The sequence below is a fragment of the Alexandromys fortis genome, unplaced genomic scaffold, assembly GCF_014885135.2.
Source record: "Alexandromys fortis isolate MF-2015 unplaced genomic scaffold, M_Fortis_MF-2015_v1.1 scaffold_3, whole genome shotgun sequence".
Taxonomy (NCBI): domain Eukaryota; kingdom Metazoa; phylum Chordata; class Mammalia; order Rodentia; family Cricetidae; genus Alexandromys; species Alexandromys fortis.
Window position 1 is genome coordinate 3,837,329 of NW_026067909.1, and position 15,198 is coordinate 3,852,526.

At 47.7% G+C, this 15,198-nt stretch overlaps 1 protein-coding gene across 2 annotated transcripts in view; it reads left to right on the plus strand.

Annotated features, from left to right (window-relative positions):
* Positions 1-11,762, plus strand: part of Dock1 (dedicator of cytokinesis 1) — a 512,909-nt gene extending 501,147 nt beyond the window's left edge. For both annotated transcript variants that reach the window (XM_050136678.1, XM_050136679.1), the window contains exons 49-52: positions 406-604; positions 4,469-4,622; positions 6,198-6,343; positions 10,588-11,762. In XM_050136678.1, the coding sequence (XP_049992635.1) occupies positions 406-604; positions 4,469-4,622; positions 6,198-6,343; positions 10,588-10,683 (595 nt within the window). In that variant the 3' untranslated portion in view covers positions 10,684-11,762. The remainder of the gene's footprint in view (positions 1-405; positions 605-4,468; positions 4,623-6,197; positions 6,344-10,587) is intronic.
* Positions 11,763-15,198: the final 3,436 nt, after the last annotated feature.

The window sequence follows — 15,198 nt, forward strand, 5'->3', positions numbered from 1 at the left end:
TTTTTTTTTTTTTTTTTTTTTTTTTTTTTAAGACAGGGTCTCTTATTGGCCTGTAGCTTACTAATTCAGGTAGGCCGATTAGGGAGCAAACCCATAAACAAGCTCACGCCACCACATTTGGGTTTCTCATGTGGGTTCTGTAGATCAAGCTCAGGTTTTTGTGCTTGCAATGCCAGCAGCTAACCCTCTGACTCTCTAGCCAAGTACTTTGTTGTGACATCATTCCTAGTGGGCCACACTGCATCTAAAGGTCTCTGCCGCCTCTCGCTCTGAACCATTCCTTCCCTTGTGGAAGTCTGTGGATACCGGAGCCTGGTGCATAGTGCCTGACTTCACAAACCTCTCCCGGGTAACGAGTGGTAACTGCCCCATAACGACACTGATTCAGATGCCTGTTTCTTCTAGGTTTGCTCTAGAGCCTCTGCTGCCGAAGAAGATGCACTCCAGGTCCCAGGACAAGCTGGACAGGGACGATCCAGATAAGGAGAAGAAGGACAAGAAGAAGGAGAAAAGGAACAGCAAACACCAAGAGATATTCGATAAGGAATTCAAGCCCGCTGACAGCTCCCTGCAGCAGTCTGAGGCTGTGATCCTTTCCGAAACGGTAATTTAACTGGGGAGCAGAGGAGCTCTGCTGGGGTACCTGGGATCCACCCAAATCTGCATCTAACTGAGGGGACTGTCAGATGGATTTTATTGAATTTTCACACACACACAAAAATATGCAACTTAAAAGCCTGAGGTCTTCTCATCTCTGACCTCAAATAGCCCGACAGTCAGAGATGCAGAGTGGAGCTGTCTTCTTCTCCCAGGACACATGCTGTCTTGGCCTTCATCCTCTTCCAGAGGGGCTGGATAGGTCAGTTCCCTGCAGGCACCTCACGTGTCTAGGCTCCTCATAGCTCTGTTGGACGTGGTGCCCTCCAATGTCCTAGCACCTCAGAGAACAGAAGCATGCTGCTTTCACAAAGCATTGCTCACTGGTAGCAAATGTCCCCTCTACACCTTCCCGACTGACTGGCATTCTTAAGCCGTAGTCACTGCCTGAGGGTTGTGATCTGCTCAGTGTGGAGCCAGCGAGATGGCCCAGACTCGCTGATCACAGTGTGATCCCCAGAATGCATGTGGTAGAAGAAAACTGACTCCCACGAGTTGCCCTGTGAACCTCCATGCGTGTGCCGTGGCATGTACAGACACACACCAGCATGCATGCATGCATACACAAAGCAAAATAAGTCAAGTAAAAAGTAAGCATGCTCTAAGATGAGTCTTAGTCCGAGGCCCCTCAGAAGCACACCGTAGTGTTGAGGGTCTAAGTGGAGAAATGAGGCAGAGAGTGTTTCAGAGAGAGAGAGACATGGATAGTGCTTGACTGGTAAGTGGCCAGAACATGTCTCCCTGGGCCACAGCTCCATTTTGGCTATGATTAAGGACATTTCACCAAATTCTGAACCAGGCACATGTTTTGTTTTGTTTTGTTGTTTTTCAAAACAGGGTTTCTCTGTGTAACTTTGGAACCTGTCCTGGAACTCACTCTGTAGACCAGGCTGGTTTCTAACTCACAGAGATCTGCCTGCCTCTGCCTCCGAGTAGAGTACTGTGACTAAAAGCATGTGCCACCATGACCTGGCCAGGCACAGTTCTTACAAGTCATACAAAAACATGTCAGAGGGAAAATTCCAGCATCAATAACAGTCATGCTGCCTGTTTGACTCAAGTGGTATGGCTCAGGAAAGCCGTTGGCTCCCTGGCTTGTGGACAGGTGCCCTCACTGGAGCTGGGATCTGGTGTCTTTGTGCAGACACTGGTGGCCAAGGGCATCGGGTCCAGGAAGCACCGGTGAAGGCTGGCATTAAATGTCTGGGCACCGGACAGTACATGAGAGGTTCTGGTGAGCCACTTGGCAATTTCTGCCCATTACACTAGAAAGCTGTGCCTCCAGCACCCTCACGAGCCGAGATCTCCTCTCTGGTCCCACAGCATCTTAACTGGTTGGCTCCGCTTCCTTCTTTGAAATATTTACTCAGAGTCCCGGTTACTGCACGGTTCTGCAGTCATTTTTGGTTAAGCTCTGATTTAAGATATTAAAACTGGGCCCCAGGAAAGTTGATCCCAGCAGCCGGAAGGACGGACCCCTGTTGAATCATGTGAGGACAAATCCAAGGACACAGCTGCTGCTGAGCCATCATAGTAGAATGTCTGTCCTTCTCAGTGATGACCGCACTCCTGGGACAACACCTGCTAGTGACAGGGCCAGGTGTAACACCATGTGGACCTCTCAGATCACAGAAGCTACACAAGGTCAGAGGACAGAGCGTTGACTTTGCTATCAGTAGGTGCCTGCGGTTCAGAATGGCCAGGGCTGCCACAGCAGCGTCCTACCCACTGGTTAGGTGTGGTACACAGCACATCTGTGCACGTGGAGGCCTCCTCCAGGCTACTGGACACAGATGTTTATGTGGTCACCTAGGAAGGAGTCACGTTGGAAAGCAACTACATGGTCCATGCTTACTCTAGTGCCCCCTAGTGTTCCCAGAACTCTGATGTTGCTATGGCTCGCCCTCAATATGCCTACACACTGGTCTCCCTGGCTTCTGCAGTGTTTCCCGGAACCCTGCCTTTGGACCCTGGCTCAGCCTTCTTCTTGATTCTTGACCTTTAGCTGAGCCTCTCAAAGCTGGGCCTCCTAGCTACATTTTTGCATGTCCCCAGGAAATCATCCTGAAGCTTTGTGTGAGGAGCAGGAAGAGTGAAAGTCTTGACTGCCCCATTCGCTTCCCCAGCCCATAGGCACCTCTTCCCTAGAGAGCCAGACTTGTAGCCAGTCCTGACCTCACCTGGCAAGGCTAAATGGCAGCTGGCGGTGTGTGGGGGGGGGAGGGATGCTCGGGCATGACCCCCACACCGTGTCTACAGAATGGTTTGGATGTGTAGCTGAGGCTGTGTGGTGCTCATTTCTCAGAGGGCCTCTTCTGTGCCCAGGACCTCACCCCTACTTCTGGTTTCAGTAGCTCCCGTCGGAGCTGGTTTTGTGGGTCTCTTCTAAGGTAGATACAAAGACCCTCTGGCTCTTGCCATTCCCTCCCCCGCAAAACCAGCTCATGCCCCAGGATTAAGGTGAATCCACCAGAGCCAGGCCCTCCGGGAGACAGCTTCCTCACCTACATTTCCGCCAGGTTAAGAGACAGCCTCCTCTCCTGCTTTTCTGCCAGGTTAATAGGGCTTCTGAATAAATCCTACCTCAGACTATTCTGTAATTGCTGGTGTTCCCTGATGTGCAAGATCTGAGACCAAGCTGTAAGAAAAATATAAATTAAATTTACTGATGTTAAACAGGGGAAAGGGCTCAGGTGGGGGAAAGTCAAGTACGCCCAAAAGCCCACAGCCAGCAAGAAGAGGAAAAATGTAACTCCTGCCTGATAATAGCACAGCTCAAAGAAACGAAACAAGGGCAACAGGGGACTCCTGCCTTCCTGCCCAGGCCTCTAGACTTCTGGTCATTCTTTTGGGTTTTTGTTTTGTTGTTGTTTTGGGGGTTTTGTTTTATGGTTTCTCTGTGTAACCCTGACTGTCCTGTAGACCAGGCTGGCCTCGAACTCACAGAGATCTACCTGCCTCTGCCTCCTGAATGCTAGAACTGAAGGTATGTCCCACGGCGCCTGGCTTTCTGTTCCATTTGTAGTCCTTTGGGAGCCTCCCTGGGTGTTGTCACTAGGTACTTAAGTGGCTCTCAGCTACTCTCCTCCACTTTCATATTGTGTTCAAGTAGCCCATAAAAAGGACTCAGGCCACAGCTTGGTGGGCAGAGTGCTTGACTAGCATGCCTGAGGCCTTGAGTTCAATACCCAACAACTCAAACTCCCACAAGGTGGTGCACACTTGGCACTCCAGCTTCCGGGAGGTGGAGACAATCAGGATCAGGAGTTCAAGGTTATCCTTGGGTTACCTAGCAAGTTCTAGGCCAGCCCCATCCCCAAAGGCTGGGTTGAGGATTTGTATGAAGTTCTGTGTTAGTGGGGACAGGTTGCCATAACAAAGTACTGTCTTCACTGTGAGTGACTCAGACGATAGAAAGGTTGTTCTCTACCAGTTCTAGAAGCTAAAAGTCCAAAATCAAGGTGTGGATGGTGTTGCCTGCTACCAAAGCAGTGAGGGATTTTGTTCCACACCGCCTGTGGCCTCTGGGTAGGCTAGCCATGTTTGGTGTCCTTTAACATGTAGCAACAGTACGCCACCTCTGCTTTAATCTTCCCATGATGCTCTCCCTGTTTGCATGATGTCCAAACACCCTTTGTTCAAAAGGTCTTGTTGGATTAGGGGCCGTGCTGACATCGTCTTAACTGGGTCCTTCCCTTTGCAAGACATCCAGGTGGGCTTGTGAGATACTGGAGTTGGGGCTTCAGCACAGAAATTTAGGGAAGATACATTAACCCCTATAGACCTTTGTTCTTTCTGTTCCTCAACACAGATAAGTCCCCTGCGGCCCCAAAGACCCAAGAGTCAGGTGATCAATGTCATTGGAACTGAAAGGCGCTTCTCCGTGTCTCCAACATCACCGTCCCCCCAGCAGACACCCCCTCCAGTCACACCAAGAGCCAAGCTCAGCTTCAGCATTCAATCCAGTAAGTGGAACATAAGATGTTTTTCCTTGTGGTCCCCCTGACCGTGGTGCTTTGTTCAGGACCCTCTCCCCAGCAGCAGACTGAAAGTTAGATGAGCACCTGCCACCTGGTGGGGGGGGGGGGTTGTCCCTTGGGTTGCAGTGGGAAATCTAGACTTCAGCAACTCAAGCAGAAACCTGTAAGGGGAGATTGCTCTTTGGTTCCTGGCTGCCTGGACATGAATAATCACACAGAAACTATATTAATTACAACACTGTTTGGCCTATTATCTCAGGCTTCTTATTAACTAACTCTTACATCTTAAATTAACCCATTTCTATTATTTTATATTTTACCACAAGGCCCTTTGTTTGTTGCCTCTTGGCTTCTTGGGCAGCTACATGGCATCTCCTAGACTCCTCCTACTCTCTTTTTCTCTGTCACTGTTTGGATTCTCTACCTGGCTTTACTCTGCCCTGTATAGGCCAAAGCAGCTTCTTTATTAACCAATGGTAATAAAACATATTCAGAGCATACAGGGGAATCCCACATCATCTCCCCTTTTCTGTCTAAATAAAAAGAAGGTTTTAACCCTCAGTGCCAGAGCTCAGCAAAAAGAGAGTATAAGACCCAGCCCAGGGCCAGAGTCCCTGCCTCAAAAAGGAGCCTTGAGAGCCACGGGTTGCCAGTGTGTTCTGGGGCCTTGGGATTCTGTGTCTAGTGGGATGTACAGTGAAAGAATTATTCCTTAATGCATAGAAATTTCTACTAGGGATGACAGATGGCTGCACAGCCCTGTCAGCCTGTCACCACCACAGGCCTGCACACTAAAGGAGGATGAAATGACAAGTGTTATGTCACATCTGCTTTATCGCAGTGATGTAGGCACCTGAGTGCCACTGCTTTCCAAGCTCCATGCGAGGTCTTCCATGTTTACCTCACAGCCACCCTGCCATTCCTGTGTTATAACCACTTAAGAAAACTCTAGAAGCACCCATCAGTAAATATGTTTGTTTTCCTCTTTGGTTTAAAATAAAACATCTTTTCCAAGAGTCTCAGCAAAAACTGATGGAATCAGTCTACCTTAGTGATCCCTCCTCCCTTACAAATTGCTGCTTTTATTTGCACTCACAACCCATTGTACCTCCCTTGGCTCTGGAAAACAACTGCTGGTCCCTTTCTGTCTACAGTCACAGGATTGCCCTGGTGAGGGAACTGTGTGTGGTAGTTGCTGGCTGTGTGCCCCATCACTGGACAAGACCCATTGCGTTCTCCCAGTAGCTACTGTGACAGGCTGACCACAAAGCCTGTCTGGCAGCTGTCCACAGCCCTTGTCACACCAACTGTGTGGATGCCACAGAAGAGAAGGAGGCTCATGGACAGTAGGTTTTACAAAGTGAATTGATATTCGAGTACTGGTACTCTCAAGTTTCCTTTCTAGAACATTCTACCAGGGGAGAATTCCACTCTTTGGATTCTCCACTCCTCTTTGCCTTCTTCTCTGCCTTTTTGGCAAGTGTTTCTGTGAAGGAGGAGAAGACAGGGGAGGCCCAGGAGGCCTTCTGGTTCCACTGTAACTCTTTCTGCTTATTCCAGGTCTGGAGTTGAACGGCATGACAGGAATGGATGTGGCTGATGTCCCACCCCCTCTGCCCCTCAAAGGCAACATGGCAGATTATGGGAATCTGATGGAAAACCAGGATTTGTTGGGCTCACCCACATCTCCCCCTCCCCCGCAGCGGGTAAGTGGGATCTAAACCATGGGTTTTTAGTCACTGCCCCCAACCTTCCGAATCTCAGTAGGTTTCCCTTGAACCCATGAGAAAACAAGCACAGGATGGACCTGGATTTGATTCTGAGAGAAGAGTGGAGGAGTAAGACCCAAGATGTACACAGTCTGTGATTCTTCCTCTTAGCCCTAGCTCCAGGCAGCCCTGCGTCCCTTCCAGTGCTGCAGCCATCCCCATTGCTGCTGCCCTTGCTCCGGAGTCATTCTGATGGAAATGTCAATCTGAGCTATTAATACTGCCAGCAGCATTGATGCCAAGAGGTCTGTCTGACTACATTAAACTAATGTTGTTCCATAGGGAAGGCTTCCTTTGTGTCCCACCGTCTTGGTCCTGTAGTTCCTCTGGGCAATATTGCCGTCACGCTGACAGGTCCCTAGTGACCACAGGCACTCACTGCCTGGACAGTCCGCAGAAGGGGTCCTCTTTGTTGCAAAGACTGCATGCCCTGCCTCACTGTTTCATCAGCCCTCAAGTTCTCCCCCCCCCCAAAATCTTGGTTCAAGTTTTGTACCTGGCTTCTACTAGCAGTATTCATGAGCAGCCAGCCTGAACCCCTCTTCAGCACTGGTCCCCACCAGACACTGTTTTTAAAGTCATTAATTATGTCTTAATGTGCTTCCTGATGAGCCACCTCGGGCCTGCCTGCTAATGCAAACAGTGGAGAAAGTCCTCAACGCCATACCGCAGGGGGTCCTCACAGCTGCTATCGTGTATAGAGCTGTCCCGTGAATAGAGAAAGTCAGACTAGGGAGGAGGCACAAGAATGAGTTACACAGCCCTGGCAGAAATGTCCGCTCCAAACTCCCCCCTACCAGGCTACCGTATTCGTGGCCTTATAAAGTTAAATCAACCTTGTTTGGAGAGTAAAACACCCCAGCCCATATTTGTACAGCTGGTCATACTTTTTGCTGTTCAGCTTCCATAACACAATGTTAAGGCCACCAGAGCCCCCAAGAGCCCTGATGATGGGAGATTGACTGGCGGCTACTACAAGGCACAGAGAATTTGGTTGTTTTTTTTTTTTTTTTCAGTCATAGTAAAAATAAAGCTTCATACTTTTTTTTTTCTTTCTTGGGGTGACTTTTTTACTGGGTGTTCTGCGCACTCCTTTTTCTCTTCTTGTGAAAGCAGTAAGGAAGGCTGAGGTGATGGCTCAATGGGTAAAATGCCTGCCATGCAAGTTATGGGACCCGAGTTCAGTCCACCAGAACCCATGTAAGAACACCAGGCATGTTGACAGTCACCTGCCATCCCAGCAATGGGGAGACAGGAAGGGCCCTGAAACCCGCTGGCCAGCCATGCTAGCCAGATTGGTGAGTGCCAGCTTTCGTGACAGATCTTGTCTCAAATAAGGTGGAGAATGACTTAGAAGATGCCACCATCAGACTTTTTCTGTGACCTGTGAGAGGTCACAGAAGCCAAAGTGTCATTTATGTAGAAATAGAGATGCCAACTGAGGAGCTGGCCCTGGAGAAGGAGTATTCTACACTGGTAGAGGGCTCAGGAAGCTACTGAGATGTAAACTTTACTCTCCAGCCCAAAAGGGGACCCAAGGACTCGAGGAGGGGAACCTCCACTTTCTTAGTGTGTTATATCCTGATTAGTTGATTATATCCTTTTTTTTTATTAGAAAACCAAAAATACTGCCCCCCCACACACACACCAGGTCCTCCTATAATCGGAAAACTCTGAACTTGAAAGTGTGAATAAGTCCATTTCTGTCACCCATCCACACAGGGGGACAGATCTATCATCCGAAGTTGTCAGGGCCATTTGTGATTAAGTGAGGGACCGACAAGCTCGAGCTGCAGTTCCAGCTCTAAAGCGGGTGCAGATTCAATTAGATTAATTACCCAGCTCCCTTTGCGATCAGTTTCTGGTTTAATTTGGAGCCTGAGCTCAAGTTTGGGTGACAGGCCGGCGGTTAGTGCGCCGTCATTAGTTAAGGCATCTTCTCAGGTGCCTCGCTCTGCACGGGCCTTGAACACCATCGTTGGCTAATGATCGCTCATCTGCTGTGGGAGGTGATCGATAGCCTCCCGTCACTCTCATCGATCGGCCTCAGGCTTGTCGGTGGCTCTATCTCCAGTTGTTGCCCTTTCAAGCTGTCATTCATTTCAGAGTGGCTCATATGGACAGTCATGTGAGCTATAATTTTGCTCAATGGTGATAAACCCAGCATTCTCCTGCTTGGTATTAAAGGCATCTTAGGCGTCTAACACTGTATTTCCCTCAGACCGTGTTGGTCCTGGCTGCAGTTACTCTCCGTTGGATGTCACCATAACTTTCACCTATAAACACACCTACAATGGATGTTCCAGACCATCAAATCAGTGTTTTGTGTTTTATTTTTCTCCTCACAGCACACACCAACCTTAAAAAGACTTACAAATGTACTTTTTACTTTCCTTTGGTGGGTGTGTCTTTATATGTGTGTGTATAGGTGCCTCTGGACATGGCATATCTGCATGTGGAAGCCAGATGTTGACATCTGTTGTCTTCCTTAATTGCTCTCCATTTTATTGTTTGAGACAGGTCTGCCACTAAACCTGAATCTCACTGATTGGGCTAGATTGGATGGCCAGCAAAGCGCAGGAATCCTCCTGTCTCTCAGGCAGGGATTATAGACCTGCACTGCTGTGCCTGGTTTTTCACTGGGGTTCTGGAGATCTGTTCTCAGGTCCCTATGATTGCTTGGCAAGTGCTTCATAACTGAGCCACTTCCCAAGGCCCCCACTTCCCTCTGTAAAATGGCTAGTGTTAGAGATGGGAGCTTCTTCCCTCTGTATCCATCACTGGGGTGATTGTGCATTTACCTGTCTGTGAATCAGGATCAGGCTAGGGCAGTGAGTAAGACTCCTGTGTCATGAATCTGCCCTTGAGAACTTCACTTCTCTCACATACAGACTCACTCCAGCCTCTGCTGAGAGACTGTGACACATGCCTTACATTGCATGGTAGCTCTTGAACATTTCTTGAGACTTCTGCCTGCAGTAGGCTCCCACCTCCCCCAGTCTGCCAGTTTCTTTATTTGCTCACTCACTGTACCCCTGGGTGATAAAGGAACATCTCCTAGGCAGCTCTTGTTAGTGTCTGTGGTGGTCACAAGGGTCCCGAGAACAGTAGTGCAATGGCCACCTGAGCCATTCACAGAGGGCAGGTGGTGCATGGTTTTTCTGCTGGCTTTACAGCTGTGTGTTTATTTTCTTCTTTGGAAGGTATATTCCATTTGTTACTTTTCTAATCTCTGTGATGCAGGCTAAGAAGCAGAGGGAGGAAAGGGTTTTTTGGCTCACAGTTTGAGGGCTGACAGTTTGAGGGCTTGCAGTCTATTGTGGGAGGGGAAGCATGATGACAGGCAGCCCTGAAGTGACTGGAGCTTGTGGAAGATACTTGCTCATAGGTCAGCTGAACAGGGAGCAGATAAAGGAGAGGATGGAGAACCTGGAGATAAGCCTCAAGGCTTCTGCCACCAGCATCTTCCTTCCTCCAGCAAAGCTCTGTCTTCCAGGGGTTGACACAGAGGGCAAGAGTCAAGGTGTTCAAACACATGGGCTTGCAAGGGAGGAAACATTTACAGTGAAACCATACCAGAAACCCAAGGTACCTTGTTGCTTGTGGACCAATACAGCCAGTCCCTTACTTTTCCTTCACCCACAACTATGACCACAGCTTCTGCGGGTCCAGGTTTTGGCTACTTTCCAGCCTGAGCGAGAGCATGTGTGATCCACAAATTATAAAACATTACTTTCCTGAGAAAGCTTGCTGGCCTGGGCTGTCAGTTCAGAAGGCAAGGGAGGGTCTCTTCTCATATCCTGGAGAGACTTTTCTCTGGACACAGATGTATTGCTAGGCCAATGACACCTGAATCTAAAACCACAAACAGTGATGCCATGCTTCTCAGGGGAGCGCTCACCATGTACACAGACTCAGATGTCAGAAAACCCCGTGACAAAAAAAAAAAAACGTGACCGCAGGGCAGCCAGCGTGAGGTAGTTGACATGCTGGCAAAAAGCCAGGCAGAGTGGAGCCAGGTCACCAGAAGGGGTCAGTTCCCATTATAAGTGTCCAGACTGACTTCCCACTGCCATGTCAAGTAAGACCCCAGAAAAACAGCAGCAACCACATCAACAAAAACAGGTGCTTCTTTGAGGACACCAATAACACGATGGCTTCTTTATACTCCTGTTTCCTAGCAACAGCCGCCTCCACTGCCCAGCAAAACGCCACCTCCTCCCCCTCCGAAGACAACCCGCAAGCAGACCTCGGTGGACTCTGGGATCGTGCAGTGATTGCCCTGGGATGAGAAAGCTTCTCCTCCTTTCTCTCTTTCCATCTACTGTGCCTGCCGATGACCTCCTCCGGGACCTGGGATGGCTCATCTTGGTGTGATGGCTTTTTCTGGAAAGGAGCCCTTCCTAGCTGTGGGACCAGAGGCCCCGAGTATCTCAGAGCGCAGTGGGAATGATTCTCTGGATTTTTGTTTTTTTGAGTTGGGCCCTCTGAGTGTGTCAGCCTGTCAGATGGCCTCAGTCTTGCCCTGACATCCTTCCCTTTGTGCCAAACGACTTGTATTCATTTGCAGAGAGCTTGGCTGGTGTGAGTTAGCCAAGTGGGAGGGATGAGGCCGCCCCTCCTCCTGACCCCCCACCCATAAGAAGCTATGCAGTAAACTTATAAGGATCCTCATGCTGCCTCCGCAGCCGCCCAGACTCTAGCTCACCCCCAAGGGCTGACTGCTCAGCCCCATCCTTGCTGCATCTGTGGTGTGACTTGTATGATTGAGTGTCACTTCAGCTGACATCAGGCAACTAAGTGTCCTCCTTCAGAGAAGATCTTGATTTCCCTTGGCATCATTTAAAGCAGGGATATCTCTCAGTTACTAAAGAGATACTAATATGTGGAGTAGAGACACCATTAAAATACTGGATTAAATGGAAAATAAATACAAGCATAGGAAGGTGAATTTTCATTCTCTTTTAAATATGGTTTTAGTTGGGTGGCTTCTCTGTGGTCTCACTGTGTACAGAAGTTTTGTATATATGGTGGTTCTCAGAGCTCCTGTGAGTGTCTGCGACCCTTGTTTACTCCAGCGGGCCTCTAAAAATGAACTCCAATGTGTCTTCTTCATGGTTAACTGCTGGAAATATTTGTTTTTTAAATCCCACAAATTAAATTGTTGTCCAGATTCCCAAGGTCCTGAAAATGTTGGTGGAAAATGATTTTTTTTTTAAAAACTAACTTTGTATAACCTAATATTTTTATTTGATCATCTATATTTTTTTATTCACTATGATCATGATACTGTTTGTTCTAGGAGAATTCAAAGTTAATCACTGACAAATGAAAAATAAATGTTATTTAAAAAGGACTCAGTGTCTGGCCTCTTTTTATCATTTAACATAAAATACAAATGCTACTTTCTTAATAAAAAAAAACAGACAAACACACACTTATATATGTACCCACCCATCTTCCTCAGACATAATTGTGTGTGTGTATACGCTCATGTATTTGTGCACATGGGTGTGCACATCTGCTCATGAGCATAGGGGTCAGAAGTCTTACTCAGTTGTTCTTCACTTTGTTCTTTGAGACAGGTCACATGAACCTCAAGCCTAAAGTGAGGTCAGCCCCCATGGGAAGCTCTGCAGTAACCTTGTAAAGATTGTAACAACTGGCTGGCCAGCAAACCTCAGGGATCTGCTTGTCTCTGCTTCCCCAGAACTGGGACTATAAATGCTTAGCTCTGCCCCCAGCTTTCTGTATATGAATCCCAGGGCTCAGTCTCGTGCCCTCATGTTTGTGTGGTAAACACTTTCCCAACTGAGCCATCTTCTCGGCCCTTAAACATAATTGTTCTTTAATCTTTTGAAAGTCTTTTCTTTATGTTGAAGACACTCATGCATACATACAGTGAAATATAACCATAGCTACCACCCGTTGTTCCCTGCCTCCAGCCTCATCCCCCATACAGATCCTCCTAGCTCAATTTAATGTCTTTTTTTTTCTTTTTTAAAATTTTAATAATTTTTGTTTTGTTTTTCAAAACAGGGTTTCTCTGCTGTTTTTCTTCCTTTTTAATAACACTAAGTCTGCTGGTAGTGTATGCATGAGTGGGAGGCCATTCACAGGAGCATGGGAAATCTAGCAGCAGCCACAGCCTCAAAAAAATAAAAAAAAATTATCACCCCCCCCTCCCAATAGCTTTTCACTAAGAGATAGAGCCTGGAGATGATCCAACCCATCCATGCCAGGATTTTTCCTGGCTTGATCTAGTGTAGGTGACCACAGCTGCTGGGAGTTCCTGGCTGCTTTAGCTAGGTCAGATCCAGAAGACAAGGTTTCATAGCACGACCCCCACATCCTCCACTGGTACATCCTTTCTGCCTCCTCTTCAGTGATGTTCCCTGAACCTTCCTTGGGAGGGTGGGACGCTAACATAGATATCCCACTTAGGACGGAGCACTCAGTCTTTTATTCATAGCACTTATGTGTCCCTGAATTGCCTATTGTCCACTGCAGAAAGAACCTTTTCTGACCAAATTTGAAAGCAGTCCAGGTATATGGGCATAAGCACAGATAGTTCCCTGTCCAGGGTCCATGGCTGGGGAGGTCATTGTTATTTTGCTAAACAGCCATGTTATGAAAATATTTTCTAAATATGTATGTTTATAATTTTGAATCATTCCCATTTCATTGCCTCTGGTTTGGAACCCAAGTAGAAAAAGCCCATCCATGAACATGTATGTCTTCACAGTCTACATCAGAATGCTTATCCATGAACATGTCCTCACAGTCTGCATCAAAATATCCATCCATGAACATGTATGTCTTCACAGTCTACATCAGAATGTCCATCCGTGAACATGTCCTCACAGTCTACACCAGAATGTCCATCCATGAACATGTATGTCTTCACAGTCTATACCAGAATGTCCATCCATGAACATGTATGTCTTCACAGTCTACATCAGAATGCCCATCCATGAACATGTATGTCCTCACAGTCTACATCAGAATGCCCATCCATGAACATGTGTGTCCTCACAGTCTGCATCAGAATGTCCATCCATGAACATGTATGTCCTCACAGTCTACATCAGAATGCCCATCCATGAACATGTATGTCTTCACAGTCTACATCAGAATGCCCATCCATGAACATGTATGTCTTCACAGTCTACATCAGAATGCCCATCCATGAACATGTGTGTCCTCACAGTCTGCATCAGAATGTCCATCCATGAACATGTATGTCCTCACAGTCTACATCAGAATGCCCATCCATGAACATGTATGTCCTCACAGTCTACATCAGAATGCCCATCCATGAACATGTATGTCTTCACAGTCTACATCAGAATGCCCATCCATGAACATGTCCTCACAGTCTACACCAGAGTTGCACACTCCCACACTTCATTCCCCAGCTGGACCTGAGAGCTCCTAGCTGCTCATCAGTGGGGCCTTCTCTCCGACTGGGCATGGTTGATGCCTCTTTAACTCCTGCCTCTGTTGCTGATAACTTGAGAGAGGTTTGTCCTTAGGTGAGTGGTTGAGCTGGAGAGGCCTGGATGGTTGAGAATCTTCTCCAGGACCCAACACGCTAGATGTTAGACAGCAGTGGGTCCTCTATGCAGTGTGAGGGGGTCTCATTTCCCTTCTTTGAAAACATATTCAGTCCATAATAAAGTGCTTGTGTGTTTGCCCTCACCAGCGTGGGGGAGGCCTCTAGAGAAGCCAAGATGCCCCAGTCCATCTTTCCCATGTGTAGTAGCTGTCCCATTATGACTTAGAACAACTTCTAAGCAAAATATAGCTGTTTGGGGGGCTGGAGAGATGCCTCAGTTGGTTAGAACACTTGCTTCACCAACAGGAATCTCCAGCACCTACTTAAAAAAAATACTTGTGTGACTATGTGTCCCTGTGACCCCCAGCAGTATAGAGGGCAGAGACAGAAGGGTCATTGGGGACTGTTGGCTGCTGTCCAGCTCTGGGCTCAGTGAGAGACCCCCCCCCTTCAACTCAAGCAAAGGAGGAAGAACGTGATAGAGAAAGACACTTGATTGTCTTCTTCTGGCCTTTTCACAAGCTCATGAGCAGTGTGTGTGTGTATGTGTGTGTATATAAATATCCAGAACTCTATAGTTGTCAAGGTGGAATCTCTTCTTTGTGAACCTTTTTTTTTCTCATTCATCCTCTAGCCTGTGTGTTAGAAAAAGAACACTACCCACAGTCCTAAAACAAATAGCTTTGAAATACCAGTATGGGAGAAAGTCAAGAGTCTAGCCACTGGCTGTGGGTCATTTGAGAATGAGAAGATGCTGGTATCATTACAGTGTCTCATACATGCAGCCACCAAAAAACTGTGAGAATCAGTCCCCTGTGGGAATGAATGGCCTTTTCCTGTGGGAGTGGCATCTGTCGTGGCTGTTCCTGATCTCCCAGGATGACCCTCCTGTGGCACAATCTCAGCTGCAGTCCCCACCACACACCCCTCTGTATTAATGACTTTTCTGTTCCTGTGTCAACACATTGTGATCAAGGCAATGTATATAAGGAAGTTCTTCCTAAGTTGGAAGCTTAGCTGGGTGGATGGGGTCTTGTCCTTCCTTCTTTATTTAATTTTCTAGTGGCAGGAAGCTCCCAGGTTCTCTTTCAAGTGGCAGACATGGCAGCTGAAGCAGAAGCTGGGAGCACACATCTTCACCCTCAGGCATGAAGCAGAGGGAGTGAACTGAAAGCCACACAAGGCTATAAACTCTCAAAGTCCGCCTCTAATGACATACTTCAGCAAGGTGACA